Below are 13,964 nucleotides of genomic sequence, written 5' to 3' on the forward strand. Positions count from 1 at the left end.
AATGAGATTTATAGCCAATGAGTGCTATGACTAGTCCCATTTTTAAAGGATGGGAAATTGAGTGTCAGATAAAGTGACTTTTCCAAGGTCAAGGGGGATGTAGAATTAGGACTTGAAACTGAGTCTACCTGATGTGGAGTGGTGCATTGCAAGAATGGTGCTGCATTAGGACAGGAGGTGAACTCTGTCTTCCAGATGGAAGGGGCACAGATGGGGCCGGCCAGGGTGCTCTGGGTAGCTCCTTTGCTAGTCTGGAGTCCCTAATACTTACCTGGGATGGCCACCAAGTTCTGTAGCTCCTGCTTCAGGTCCATAATGTCGTTGCAGAGCTGGATGTCATCCATCCTGGGGAGACAGGACACCAGGCCACAGCAGGTTACGTTGACCAAACGTTCTACACCCTGAGCATCACCCAGTTTAAACAAAGGGTTTAGGGGAGGATGGTATCCTCTGTGAAGACTACACATGCTCTTTTTTAAAAATTTAAATTCAATTTAATTAACGTAGTATATTTTTAGTTTCTGAGGTAGAATTTAGTGATTCATCAGTTGTATGTAACACCCAGCACTCATCACATCATGTGCCCTCCTTAAATGCCCATCACCCAGTTATCCCATCCCCTCACCCCATCCCCTCCAGTAACCTTCAGTCTGTATCCTAGAGTTAAAAGTCTCTTATGGTTTTCCTCTTTCTCTGTTTTCATCTTATTTTTCTTTCCCTTCCCCTATGTTCATCTATTTTGTTTCTTAAATGCCACATATGAGTGATATCATATGGTATTTGTCTTTGTCTGATTGACATATTTTGCTTAGCCTAATACCCTCTAGTTCCATCCACATTGATGCAAATGGCAAGATTTCATTTTTTGATGGCTGAGTAATATTCATATATATATATATATCTCACAACTTCTTTATCCATTCTTCTGTTAATGGACATCAAGTGGACATCAAGGCTGTTTCTATATTTTAGCTATTGTGGACATTGCTGCTATAAACATTCTGGTGCAGGTGCCCCTTTGAATCACAGTGTTTATATCCTTTGGGTAAATACCTAGTAGTACAATTGCTAGGTTATAGAGTAGCTCTATTTTCAAATTTTTGAGAAACCTCCATACTGCTTTCCAGAGTGGCTGCACCAGTTTGCATTCCCACCAACAGTGTAAGAGGGCTCCCGTTTCTCCACATCCTCATCAATATCTGTTGTTTCCTGACTTGTTAAATTTAGCTATTCTGACCAGTGGACCACACATGCTCCTTTTTTTTTTTTTTTAAGATTTAATTTATTTATTCATAAGAGACACAGAGAAAGAGGGAGAAGCAGGCTCCCTGCGAGGAACCTGGTGTGAAACTCGATTCCAGGACCCCGGGATCACAACCTGAGCCAATGGCAGATGCTTAACCACTGAGCCACCCAGGTGCCCCCCACATATGCTCTTTATACAAGTTCTCCTTCAAAAGAAGAAAAACAGGGGTGCCTGGCTGACTCAGAAGATCATCTGACTCTCGATCTTGGGGCTGTGAGTTCGAGCCCCATGTGGGGTTTAGAGATTACTTAAATAAATAAAAATTTTTAAAAATAAGAGAAAAGGAAGAAAAACAGAAGTGCCTGCTATCCTACTACTTAGAAATGATCAATAACTGTTAATAATACTTTGATTGCTTTTGGTCTTCACGTCCTTGATTCTATTTGCTTATACAAGTGAACTCAGGCTTCAGGTTCAGTGTTTTCTTTTATCAGTTATATTAAAAAATTTTAAACATTATAGAAATTCATAATGTGGAGGAAAATCTCCCACAATCTTTTAGAAAAAAAGACATTGTCAACACTTTGGTATGTATTCCTCCAGATTTTTTTAAATGTTCATGTTTATACCATAAGTTACGACATCATTGTTATTATGCAAAAACATTTTGCAATTTTTTTAAGTTCATGATATATCTTGGGCCTTTTTCCATGTCAGTACATGCACATCTCCTCGTTTTTAATGGCTGCATAGTATTTCATTATATTGCTATATGGTGATTTATTTAACCATTCCCCAATGCACAGACATCTGGGTTGTTTCTAGGATAAATTCCTAGAAATACATTAATTCCTAGAAAAATTAATTCCTAGAAATGTAATCACAGGGTCAAGTGACATATAACATTTATATTTTTTTGAAGATTTACTTTATTTGACAGAGAGAGAGCAGGGGCAGAGGGGCAGGGCAGAGAGAAGGGGGGCCTGATGCGGGGCTCCATCCCAGGACCTGAGATCATGACCTGTACCAAAACCAAGAGTTGGATGCTCAACCAACTGAGCTGCCCAGGCACCCCAACTCTTGTGTTTTAATTAGTAACTTCCAAATTGCCCTCCAGATGGATTGTGCATGATATTCCCACCAACTGTGTGAAAGGACGCTCACTCCTATTATCTCACTCATCGGGCTGCCTGGACAATGTGGCATTACGAATTACAGTTTTGTAGATGTGCTATAATTTTAACTTAGATGGTTGTAAACAATACATGTACTGGATACCTGGAATTTCACCAAGTAGATGTTTCAAGTCTGCTTTAATTACCTCCTTATCTTCATTATGTAGGTGGGGTTTTCAGGTTGGGTTTTGGGGGTGCCATTTTAGCCACTGTCGGATACATCTGGAATTTTGAAATAATTTTCCAGATTTTGAAAAATACCAATGGGTACGAGAAAGGAAAGGATTCACATGAGGCTTTTTCTTCATGTTAGATTATTTGGAGTGGGGGCCGTGGATTCTCAGAAGTGGCATCACTGAGTACAAAGAGCTTGACGTGGCTGCAGCTACTGAGACATATTTTCAAATCGCTTCCCTGTGGGGCGTGGAGGGTATCTGCCTTCATTCTGCATGTCTTTATTGAACATCTCCTGTGCCCACCACCGTCGTGGGCTCCAGGCAGGCATCAGCTTCCTCTGCCCTCAGGAGCTATAAATTTAGGTGGGTTGACAGATAGTGAATGCAAATACAACAGAATGTCACATGCTCTGAAGAAGAATAAAGCGAAGGGCATGGCTGGGGTTGGGGGTAGGTGGATGGAGGGGCCAGTTTGGACACATCATCCTACTATCCCAGCAAGAGGGGAGCATTCACATTCTCAAAGGACTTGTCTGAGTCCACATAGCAAGTGGGAACAGGCCAATGACTAGAAATCAACTCCTCTGAATCCAACCTTGCAGCCTCCTTCCACAAATCTGCTCCCCCTATTCAGAAATGCCATCCACAGACCAGCTGTGGACCCTGCCCTTCCTTTGCTGGCCCATATGACCCCCCTCTTCTGATACTAGCTCCCAGCTTTCAGGACAAGCAGCAGGATCATCTCCCCGTTGCCAGAGGCCCCCATTTGTCATTCGTCAGGCCCTGCCCTAAAATGTCCTAGCAGGTGGCAGCTGCCTCGAGCGAGACAGGGGGCTTGCCAGGAGGGCACAGCCTGTTCCCGTGGGCTCCTATCGGCGATGGTTCAGCTGGAGGGGCTCCAGAATCCTTTTCCGCATCGATTGCAGAGATCAGCCTACATCAGTGGCTCTAATGAGGATGATTTCGGTCTCTGGGGATATTTGGCAACGACTAGAGACACGTTGGTTGTGACAACTGGGCGCGTGTGGGGATGGCTGCTGGCATCTACTGGGCAGAGTCCAGGGATGTTGCTAAACATCCTACAGTGCACGGGACGGCCCCGTGGTAGAGACTGATCCGGTCTGAATCAATCATGCTCACGTTGAAAAATCGTGGGTTATAACCACAGAATTGAGACAGGTACCTGACTGATCATTTTTGAGAGATGAAAGAAGGAAAGGTGGGGTGATAGGGGCAAAAGAGAGGCAATGGTTAGAAGCAAGAGCACTGGCACCCAACAGCTCTATGTCTAAGTGGCTGCACACCAGCAACTTAACTTCTCTGAGTCTTACTCTCCTTGTTTTTTTTGAAAGATTTTTTTTTTTTTTTAAATTCTTGAGTGCCACACAGAGAGGCAGAGACACAGGCAGAGGGAGAAGCAGGCTCCATGCAGGGAGCCCAATGCGGGACTCGATCCCAGGACCCCGGGATCATGCCCAGAGCCAAACTCAGGTGCTCAACTACTGAGCCACCCAGGTGTCCCCCACTTTCCTCATTTTTAAAATGGAAATAGTAACAATCTTGCCTCCCCAGATTATTCCACGTGTCAAAGGCTGAGCGTGTGCCCAGGACACATAGAGTAGAGTGCTCGGTAATTGGCATCTGTTGTAACGATTAGCTATGACAAAGAAGCAGGGAGAGAGAGCAAATGATGCTGGGGAAATATCTGACAAATGGAATGTGTTCAACCTGAGAAATAATCATCTTTATTGGTTATGTTCCTTGATGCAAAAGTTTTCAAATAACTTCTTACCTAATTGTAGGAGAGACCCTTGCTCACTGCAGAGTTTTTGGAAAATACCAATGGGTATGAGAAAGGAAACTAAAATGATGCGTGACCTCCAACCTCCCGCGCAACCCAGAGGCCGCTGTTCTGCTCCGAGTGTCTCCTCTCTGTAACCCAAGTGTGGCAGGCGTGCCCTGGGAGGTCTTAGTCCTCACTCTTCTGTCCTTCTCGAAACCACAGGCAGCATGATTTTGAGTTCTCCCAAACACACTCAAATCTACCACCATTAAGAGGTTAAGGTGGAAACCTTCAGAAGCTCTCAGGGGGAGTCATGCTGCAGATCCTCATGAAAATCCCCATTAGATAGCACTCTTGCCCTCACATTTCTCTCTTGCTACCAGTTCCCATGTCTTCTCTTTCTCTCCATTCCTCTTCCACACACCTTGCAGCCAAAGGAGGGCCCTCCCATCCCAGACAACCCAGTTCTGGTCTTCAACTTACAAACCCCAGTTGTGAGAGCCCAAAGCATGTTGGTTACTGGAACATCCCCCCAGGAAAGGAGCGTATTCTCTCGTCCTCGTTCCCAAGTTATTTATCAGACTATTCACCTCAATAAAAATCAGGTCTGGCTGGCCTGGGTGGTTCAGTAAGTTAAGCATCTGCATTCAACTCAGGTCATGATCCCGGGGTCCTAGGATTGAGTCCCTTGTCGGGCTCCCTGCTCAGAGGGAAGTCTGCTCTCGTTCTCTCTTGGCCCTTCCCTGCCACTCACGCTCTCTTTCTCCCAAATAAATAAATAAAATATTTTATTTTTTAATAAAATATTTTAAAATAAATAAATAAAAATCAGGTCTTTCTCTGGAATATGGAGGGAAGGCTTTCACCATTAAGAGAAACAAAAAGTCAACATGTATTGAGCATCTGCTATGTGCCAGGCACTGTCTCACACTTTCTATGCATAAACTCAACTAAGTCCTTGCAGCCCGTCCTATGAGAAAAGGGTGTGTATCCTCATTTTACAGAAGATGAAAGGGAAGTTAAGCAACGTGCCCAAAGCTCCACCCTGAGAAGGGGCAGTTGGGGTTCAGCCCGAGCTTGTGCTCTTGACCACTTTGCCATGGTGTCTCCTGTCTGTGTGACTCCTTGAGTTGGTTCTTGTCCTTCAGTTGACATGATCATCACACTGACCCACACTGACCCATCACACTGACCCCTAGATGGGCATCACAGTTGCCCATCACACTGACCTTCACCTTCCACCTTCTTCCTAGAGCCCTGGCTTGTTCAGGAAGCAGTATCTTCGTCCCCCACCCCCCACCCCATGGAAGCCAATTGTCTTAGTAAGCTCAGGCTGCCATAACAAAATACCATAGGCTGTGTGGCTTAAACCACGAACATCGATTTCTCACAGTTCTGAAGTGCTAGGAAGTCCACCAAGATCAAGATGTCAGCCAATATGGTCCCTGGTGAGGGCCTCCTTCCTGGTTTGCAGGTGGCTACGTTCTTGCTAAATCTTCACAGGGTGGATAAAGGTATCCTCTCTCTCTGGGGTCTACTTGTATAAGGACCCTAATCCCATTTGTAGGGGCTCCACCCTCATGACCTAAGTACCTCCCAAAGGCTCCACCTCCCAGTACCATCACACTGGGGATTAGGGCCTCAACATACGAATTTGGGGGGTGAAAATTTAGTCTGCAGCAACAGTGATAGCAATCCCATATGCCTTTGCCAGACATCCACTTTTCCAGGCTCCCTTGCAGCTAGAGGTAGCCAAGAGACCCACTTCCAGCCAATGAGATGGAAGAGGAAGTCTGCTTGGGTCCACTCCGTGGAAAGATGATCCAAATCCTCAGTGTTACCCCGCCCCTAGTCCTGATGCTTCAGTTTGTCACTGTGGTGAGAATGGCAAGGGGAAGGAAGAAGGAGGAGGCACCCTGCTGACTCTCAGACCACCCGTATCTGAACTTCTTGTGAAGTAAATACTAAATGTTCTTATGGTTTAAGTAGAGTGACCAACTGTCTTGGTTTGCCTGCAACTGTTTCAGCTTTAGCACTGAAATTCCCATGTCATGGAAAACCAGCCCATCCCAGGCAAAGGGGGACAGCTGATCACCCTAAATTTAAGACACTATTTATTTATTTTTTTTTTAAGACACTATTTAAAAAAAAATTTTTTTTTGAATAAGTGAGGGACAGAGAGAGACTCTTTTTTTTTTTTTTTTTTTTTTTCAGAGAGAGACTCTTAAGCAGACTCCAGGCCCAGCTCAGAGCCCAACACAGGCCTCAATCTCATGACCCCGAGATCATGACTTGAGCTGAATTCAAGAGTCAGACGCCAAACTGACTGAGCCACCCAGGTGCCCCTAGATTTAAGACACTATTAATCGAATGTTCTGTTACTTGTAGCTGAAGACATCTTCACCGATACATTAAAAAGTATTTCAATAGTTTATGCAAAGCACTTCTGAAGCTTGGTTGGAACTTTTGAATAAGGCACGTTAGTCTAGTTCTCTGTAGAAATAGAGCTAAGTCCTAGAAATTAAACTCTGCTGTTGCCAGCTTGTTCCAGAGAGAGAGAGAGAGAGAGAGAGACAGAATGAGAGGGAGGGAGAGAGAGAGAGAGAGAGAGAGAGAGAGAGAGAGATGTCATCTCCAAGAACCTGATTAATGCAACAGGGAAAAGAAGTCAGCTCGTGCCATTCTGCATCTCAGCCTTTCATGCAGGGACGATGGAGAAAATTGGTTGTTGAGTCCTGAGTTCCATTTTACCAGCTCTGGGCAGTAAAAAGTGATCAAGCTCTGTCAGAATAATGGTGCAGCTGCTTTACCAAATATCTTTGAAAATGACATGGTCTGGAGCCTAATGGAAATCCAGCAGAGACCGTAATACGAAGGTGGAAGTACACTGACAGAGGAAAAGGCTGACTTTTAAAAATAATATTTATCTGGCTCTTTCTTTTATAAATTATGGATGCTGTGGCATTCCTGGGATGGGGTGAGAAGAAGTAGCATCCATCCAGAGATGAAACACTGGTCTAGGGCCTGGAGCCTGGACCCTGACCTGAGTCCCAGCACAAACCTCTCCCATCACTAAAAGGAAAACTCTGGCTTTCTATACACTCTACCCTTCTGACACCAAATGTGTGTGTTTTTCCACACTGAGCAATTCTCCAGGTCTTGGCAGACCCTGACTGGGTGTCCTACGACTTAACTCAATTTGATACTTGCTGCCTGAGGGTAGCACAGACTCTAAGATTAAGGGCTCCATCCCCTAAGCCTACCCCTGCTTCAGGTGCCCATGGCAAACCCAGATCACCTGCACTTTTGACCAACTGGCCATAAATCGGGGTTCCCCCCAGCCCCCTGCTCTGGTTCAGTACTTTGTTGGAACTGCTCATAAAATTCAGGGAAACATCCATTTAGATTTTCTGGTTTATTATAAACTATATTACAAAGGGTACAGGTGAATAGAGTGATGAAGAGGAAGCACAGAGCCAGATATGGGGAGCCCTCTCCAGGCTCTCCCAACATCCTACTTTAGAGATTTTTTTTTATGAGGCTCCATCATGTAAGCATGATTCTTTTTTTTTTTTTTTTTGAAGATTTTATTTCTTTATTTGACAGAGAGAGGGAAAGCACAAGCAAAGGAAGTGGGAGAGGGAGAAGCAGGCTCCCCCCTGAGCAGGGAACCCGATGCGGGGCTCTATCCCAGGATCCCAGGACCATGACCTGACCAAAGGCAGATGCCCAACCGACTGAGCCACCCAGGCACCCTAACATGATTAATTCTGAAGTCAGTCTCCATATCCTCTCCCTCCCCTAGAGAATGTTCCAAGCTTCTAATCATGCCTTGGTCTTTCTGGTGACCTGCCCCCATTCTAAAGCCATCTAGGGGCCCCAGTCACCAGTCGTCTTATCAGCATACAAGGAGATACTTTAATCACTCAGAAAACTCCTAGGGGCTCCTCATGTCGAGAACTTTGGTCAAAGACCAAATAGCAGCACAAAGGAGGTGCTCCCAGCACCTCCTATCACTCAGGAAAGTACAAGAATGTCAGAATTCTTTGTATCAGAAACTGGAGTCAAAGCCCAGACATACTTCTTCTTATACCGCAGTGACTTTGGACAAGTCATTCCTCCCCTCTCAGGAGCTCTGTTTCGCGTATAAAATGAGGGGATCCCTCATTCTATGTTGGGCCATGCACCTGGCCCATCTGGGCCATGCTCTGCTAGCACATGGAGCCAGCCGGACCTGACGGCTGATCTCAGTTCACCGTTCACTGCCTGTACAACGTGGGCAGGTCCCGCCCTGGTCTGGGCCTCAGTGCTCTTGCTTGGAAAAGGAATTATACCCTTGTCTTGGGGTTGCATGAGCATGAAACAAGTTCCTGGTGTCCAGCAGGTGGCCCTGCGCTCGGCACACACATAGTCGGTGCACAGGGTAAAGGTCACAGCCATCCGCCTTGGGTGAGGAGGTGTGTGGCCAGGCTGTCGCCTGTCAGACACTCCTGAAGAATCCTCGCCACTGTCCCCGCATCAGAGAATGAGTCTCACTTTCCTGTGCTATTTCAATGTCCTCAAGCCGAATGGTGAGGATGATGAATGTGAGCATTTGTTTAGTGTTCTTGGATTAATGAGCTTAAATGCTATCCCCGGGGGGTGGGGGGATATAAGGACTGTGACATCTCGGGGAGCCCGTGGGCTCAATCACCTCTTAGCATCCTGCCAGGGATCAAGGGCCCAGAGAGACGCCAGTCACACGGGCTTAGGTGACACATCTACGACAGGGACATCCTTGTGACGCAACACTGAGGAGCAAGCTGCCTGTTTGCCCTGTGACGTGTCTGTGATCTGCGTGCTTCTCCTTCTGTTATAACCCTACCCTTGTTCCTCGATGCGACCCTCTGTTCCCAAAAGAACATCACCTCCCCAGGAGCACAGATTACTTCTCTGCACCCCACCCCCCAGGGCTTTTCTAGACTGTCTCACTTGTGAGTCAAAGGAAATTACTAGCACTGAAAAACTCATCAAGCTGAACCGTGAGGGTCTGTGTCCCTTCCTGTGTGTGTGCCACACGCGTCAATTACAGATTTACCTGAAAAAAAAAATTTTCCACAATGTTGTTGAGTTTTGTTTTAGGCCTAGAAGGGTATTTCTGGTCTTTGGTTATTGTCTAAATATTCCTTAAATGCAGCCTCCCTGTAAAAATGTCAAGCAATACAGATGTATAACCGTAGGTGACATTTATTTATGTTTTTGTACTATTGGTGCCGGGCTCTGGGCTAAGCTTTTAGCACAAAACACCTCAATTAATGCTCACAGCGACCCTCCCAGGTGAATACTATTATTATCACCCTTCTGATGATGTCAGGAATTTGTTCAAGGTCACAGAGCAACAGGAACTTGAACCACCGAGGCAGTCTGGTCTCCCCACTAGGAATATGCAAGTTCCATCCCCTATGGTGGTTGGAGTCTGGGGAAGACAGAGCTCAGAGTAGTTGGGGGGAAGGTTTTGCAGCATGAGGGGCCACTTGCAGGGGCACAGCCTTGATGTCAGGGAGAAGGGTGCCAGGCCCTCAGGCAACAGGGGCAGCTCACTCACGCTGGCTGCAGGAAGGCATGTGTTGTCCCCAAGTATGTGGCAAGTGAAGAGTCCACCTGCATAGGACATATTGGTGGGTCTGGGTTACAAAGGCCTACCATAGGAGCCATCTTGGGTTCTAGAGTGAGAGCATGGCACAGCAACGTGTCTATGAAAGCCAGTTTGGCTAGATGTGTGAGCCGTGTGCACACACCTGGAAGAGAGCACCCTCACTCTGAACTTTCTGTGTAAGGTACCCAGGAGACTTCATGGAGGATGGGTTTGTTCATGAGTCTTCAGCACCATTGACAAGCTACGGCCCATAGACCAAATCCAGCCCACTGTCTGCTCTGGTACATTGGATGAGCTAAGAATGGGGGGTTTTGTTCTGTTTTGGGGGAGGGGGTTGGTTTGGTTTGGGGCATGGAGCCCAATATGGGGCTGGATCTCACAACCCTGAGATCACGACCTGAGATGAAGAGTTGGACATTCACCAGACTGAGCGCCCCCAGCATGCCTTGATAAGATGGTTTCTACATTTTTAAATAGAAAAAAAAAAAAATCAAAAGGAGGATAAAATATCCGGACACATGAAAATTAAATGAAATTCAAAGTTCAGTGTCTATAAATAATGTTTTATTGGAACACAGCCGTGCCCATTCATTCACGGGTTGTCGGTGGCTGCTTTCGCTTAACTGCAGAGGTGAGTCATTGGGACAGAGACTGTATTACGGCCAGCTGCACTCTCACATTTTTACCAGCTGGCACTTTGTAGAAATGTTTTGTTGAGTCCTGATCTTCAGAAAGGACCATGCGTTAATCAGAGACTAAAGGACTTGCTGAGGCTGGAAGAGCTCTCACCTTATACGGATGAAGAAGCCAATCCCCAGAGAGGGGACTATTGCTCACAGATGCATTGACTTGCTGATGCATCTAATAAATCAATCATCCTGAAAATACTTATTAAGAGCCTACTGTGTGCCAGGCTTCCTGATTCAATTTTCACTTGCACAAGCCACTGAGTATCCAGGCCAGCCACCAAGGCCATGCGGTGAGCCGGGAGGGCTCTCACGGGTCCTGCTGCTTTCACTAGGGGTCCAGCCTGCCCTCTTCTCCGGGCTCCAGCGGGGAATTGGGCTGTGCCCAATGCATAGAAGGTTGGCCAACAGACTGCCTGCAGGCACCAGCTAATGTGATCTGGCAATTTCTGCAAAAGCATTTGTCCTTCTATGCGTCCTTTGTCTCTTGAAAGGAGATACTAAGTTTCTGAGATTTCATTTCTCATTTTATGTTGAGGCTCCAATCTCCTACCAAAATAGAGCCTAGACTGAGATCCGTAAGTGGTCCCTTGAATGGCTCAGAAAGCTAGGAAGGGGAGGAGGTTCTGGCCCCAGGTTTTTCTAATCCTGGCCCTGAGGCCCTTGGCTGAGTGGCTCACCAGGAACTGAAGATGCAGACAGGGCGCCTGGTTAAGTGCCTGCCTTCTGCTCAGGTCATGATCTCGGGGTCCTGGGATCAAGCCCCATGTTAGGTTTCCTGCTCAGCAGGGAGTCGGTTTCTCCTTTTCCATCTGCCCTTCCCTCACCCATGCTCTCTCTCTCTCTCTCAAATAAATAAATAAATTCTTTTTAAAAAAAGAATTAAAGATGTGGATAAAGATTAAGTTTCAAAGAGGTGAGGGTAGGAGGGAAAAAGGAAAAGGGAAGGGAACAGAGAAAAGGAATCACTGTAAATGCTCCAGAAGAGCACGTGGATTCCATATATAATTTTCAACCTCTATAAGGAAGAACTCAACAACCATTACGAGGTTATTGCCAGCCAACCTGAAAGATTTTCTCAAGAGGACCCCTCGAGAAAGTACAGCCAAGAGAGAAGAGATGAGCTGAGATACTAAGGGGTTAGGGCTGCCCGATTTGGTAAACAAACAAAAACCAGGGCACCCAATTATATTTGCTTTTCAGATAAATATCTGATAATTTGTAGTATAAAGATGCCCCACACAATGTTTGGAACATACCCCATGCTAAAAACATGATCTGTGGTTTATCTGAAATTCAGATAGAACTCGGCATCCTGTGTTTTCTCTGGCAATCCCAGGAGAAGAGGAAGGCTAGAGTTTCAGCATCAACTTCATTTCCAAGCCAGGGGCTGGGGAGTAGGGGGTAGAATGTTCTATGCTGGGGGAGGAGGGAAGTCTTCTGCAGGCCACAGTAGTCAGAATAGTGGCTGCATCTCCTAGACTTGGCCCTCCCCACGGCCACTGGACAGCCCTTTGTTGACTGGTTTCCTGCCCTGTGGGAGTCTGAGAAGACCGGGATGAAAAGCCTCAGGGAGAAATAAGAAACATGGTCCATGGACTGATGGGAGGAGAAAATTGGGGACAATTTGGAAACCTATGTCAAGGGCTTTGAAAACATTTAAACTCTTGATTATACCCTCTGATTTCCATTTCTAAGGTTTCATCCTCAAGAGAGTGTTAAGGGTACCATAAAAATTTAGCAATGATTATGTGGAATACAGCCTCATTTGCAATAGCAAAAAATAACAAAAAGCAACCTAAATGTCCACCATTAATAGCAGGCTGCATAAGTAAGTATGGGACATAGGCATAACGGGATTCATAACCCAGGCATTAAAAATGACGTGTGGGAGAGATGGGATTGGTGTCAGAGAATAAACCCTATAAAAAATGGTTAACAAATGTGAGGATCCAGTTTTGCAAAGTACATATGCACAGACTCCATTCGAGATGTTACAGTGATGATTTTGAAGGAATTTTTATTGCTTTCATTTGCTTCTGTTTTAATTTTTTTTCACAATATGCATATACCTCTGTGGTTGGAAAAGGTGCTTGGTATGATATCTGGATGACTTTTAAAGTGTTTTGTTTTTGGGGGGCACCTGTGTAGTGCAGTCGGTTAAGCATCTGACTTGCTTTTGGCTCGGGTCGTGATCTCAGGGTTGTGGGATCAAGCCCCACGTCAAGCTCCGTGCTCATTGCAGTCTACTTGAGATTCTCTCTCCCTCTCTCTGCCCCTCCTGCTTCTGCTCTCTCTCTCTCAAAAATAAATAAATTTAAGAAAGAGGCATTTTGTTTTTTAAAGATTTTATTTATTTGGCAGAGAGAGAGGGCACAAGTGGAGGAGTGGGAGAGGGAGAAACAGGCTCCCCACTGAGCAGGGAGGGAACTCAACACGGGGCTCGAGAGCTGGACCCTGAGGTCATGACCTGAGCCCACGGTAGATGCTCAATCACTGAGTTACCCAGGAGCCCCTTGTTTTTCATTTTAAATTACTACAGGCCACCCCTCTCCCCAGAGGCAAACCTGGCCAGCCTTGGGTCACTGCAGCCACAGTAGAAACCCATCTGCGGCTTTATTTCTTTGGCCTCATCTCTAGCCATGGACTGGCCACTCTGGGCTAGCAGCCCAGTGCACACCTGCATGCATCCTCACCTTTGACCTTCAAGCCTGCTCTCCCTTCAAGTCTTCCCGGGATCAGAACACCTTTGTCTCAGGCTAATTCCTCAGCAGTCCCCGAGATGGCCTTCCTGATTCCCCCTGTGGCTGGATCAGGTGCTCTTCATTCATGCTGCCAAGGCCCAGGTCATACCGCCGTCCATCCCCACCCCCCCCATAACCACCTGGACACTCGTATTTCTTCCTAATAGACTGTGTGCACCCTCTAAGGGACCTCAAGTCTTCCCTCTGTGGTTCAGAGTTCAGGTTCACCTGCACCTGACAGGTCTTAGTAAACCTGTGATAAGGAAAAGCAGGCGGGTGGGTGGCCACGGAGCAGACACATGGTCCCGGAGTTTTATTAAAACAAGGCCTTGGGACTGCAATTGCAGGTGGAAAATTTTCAAATCCCATGATAGAGACCTCATGAGAGCAATAGCATTTATCAAAGGTGGTGAGTCACCCCCAGAGAAATCCAATTAAACATCCGGATTTCAAATGATCCTGCTTTGCATTTTGCTATCAATACAGTTTCTATTCTGAGCCCCTTGGGCGTTTGGGCCT

The 13,964-nt window shown here is 46.1% G+C and overlaps 1 protein-coding gene across 1 annotated transcript in view; it reads right to left on the reverse strand.

The window, feature by feature from the left end:
• The window catches only part of BMERB1 (bMERB domain containing 1), a 113,467-nt gene that overhangs the window by 10,819 nt on the left and 88,684 nt on the right, over window positions 1-13,964 (reverse strand). Inside the window, exon 3 of the mRNA XM_026003157.2 lies at window positions 272-345. Within this exon, the coding sequence (XP_025858942.1) occupies window positions 272-345 (74 nt within the window). The remainder of the gene's footprint in view (window positions 1-271; window positions 346-13,964) is intronic.

The sequence above is a fragment of the Vulpes vulpes genome, chromosome 3 (assembly GCF_048418805.1).
Source record: "Vulpes vulpes isolate BD-2025 chromosome 3, VulVul3, whole genome shotgun sequence".
In the NCBI taxonomy this organism is placed as follows: domain Eukaryota; kingdom Metazoa; phylum Chordata; class Mammalia; order Carnivora; family Canidae; genus Vulpes; species Vulpes vulpes.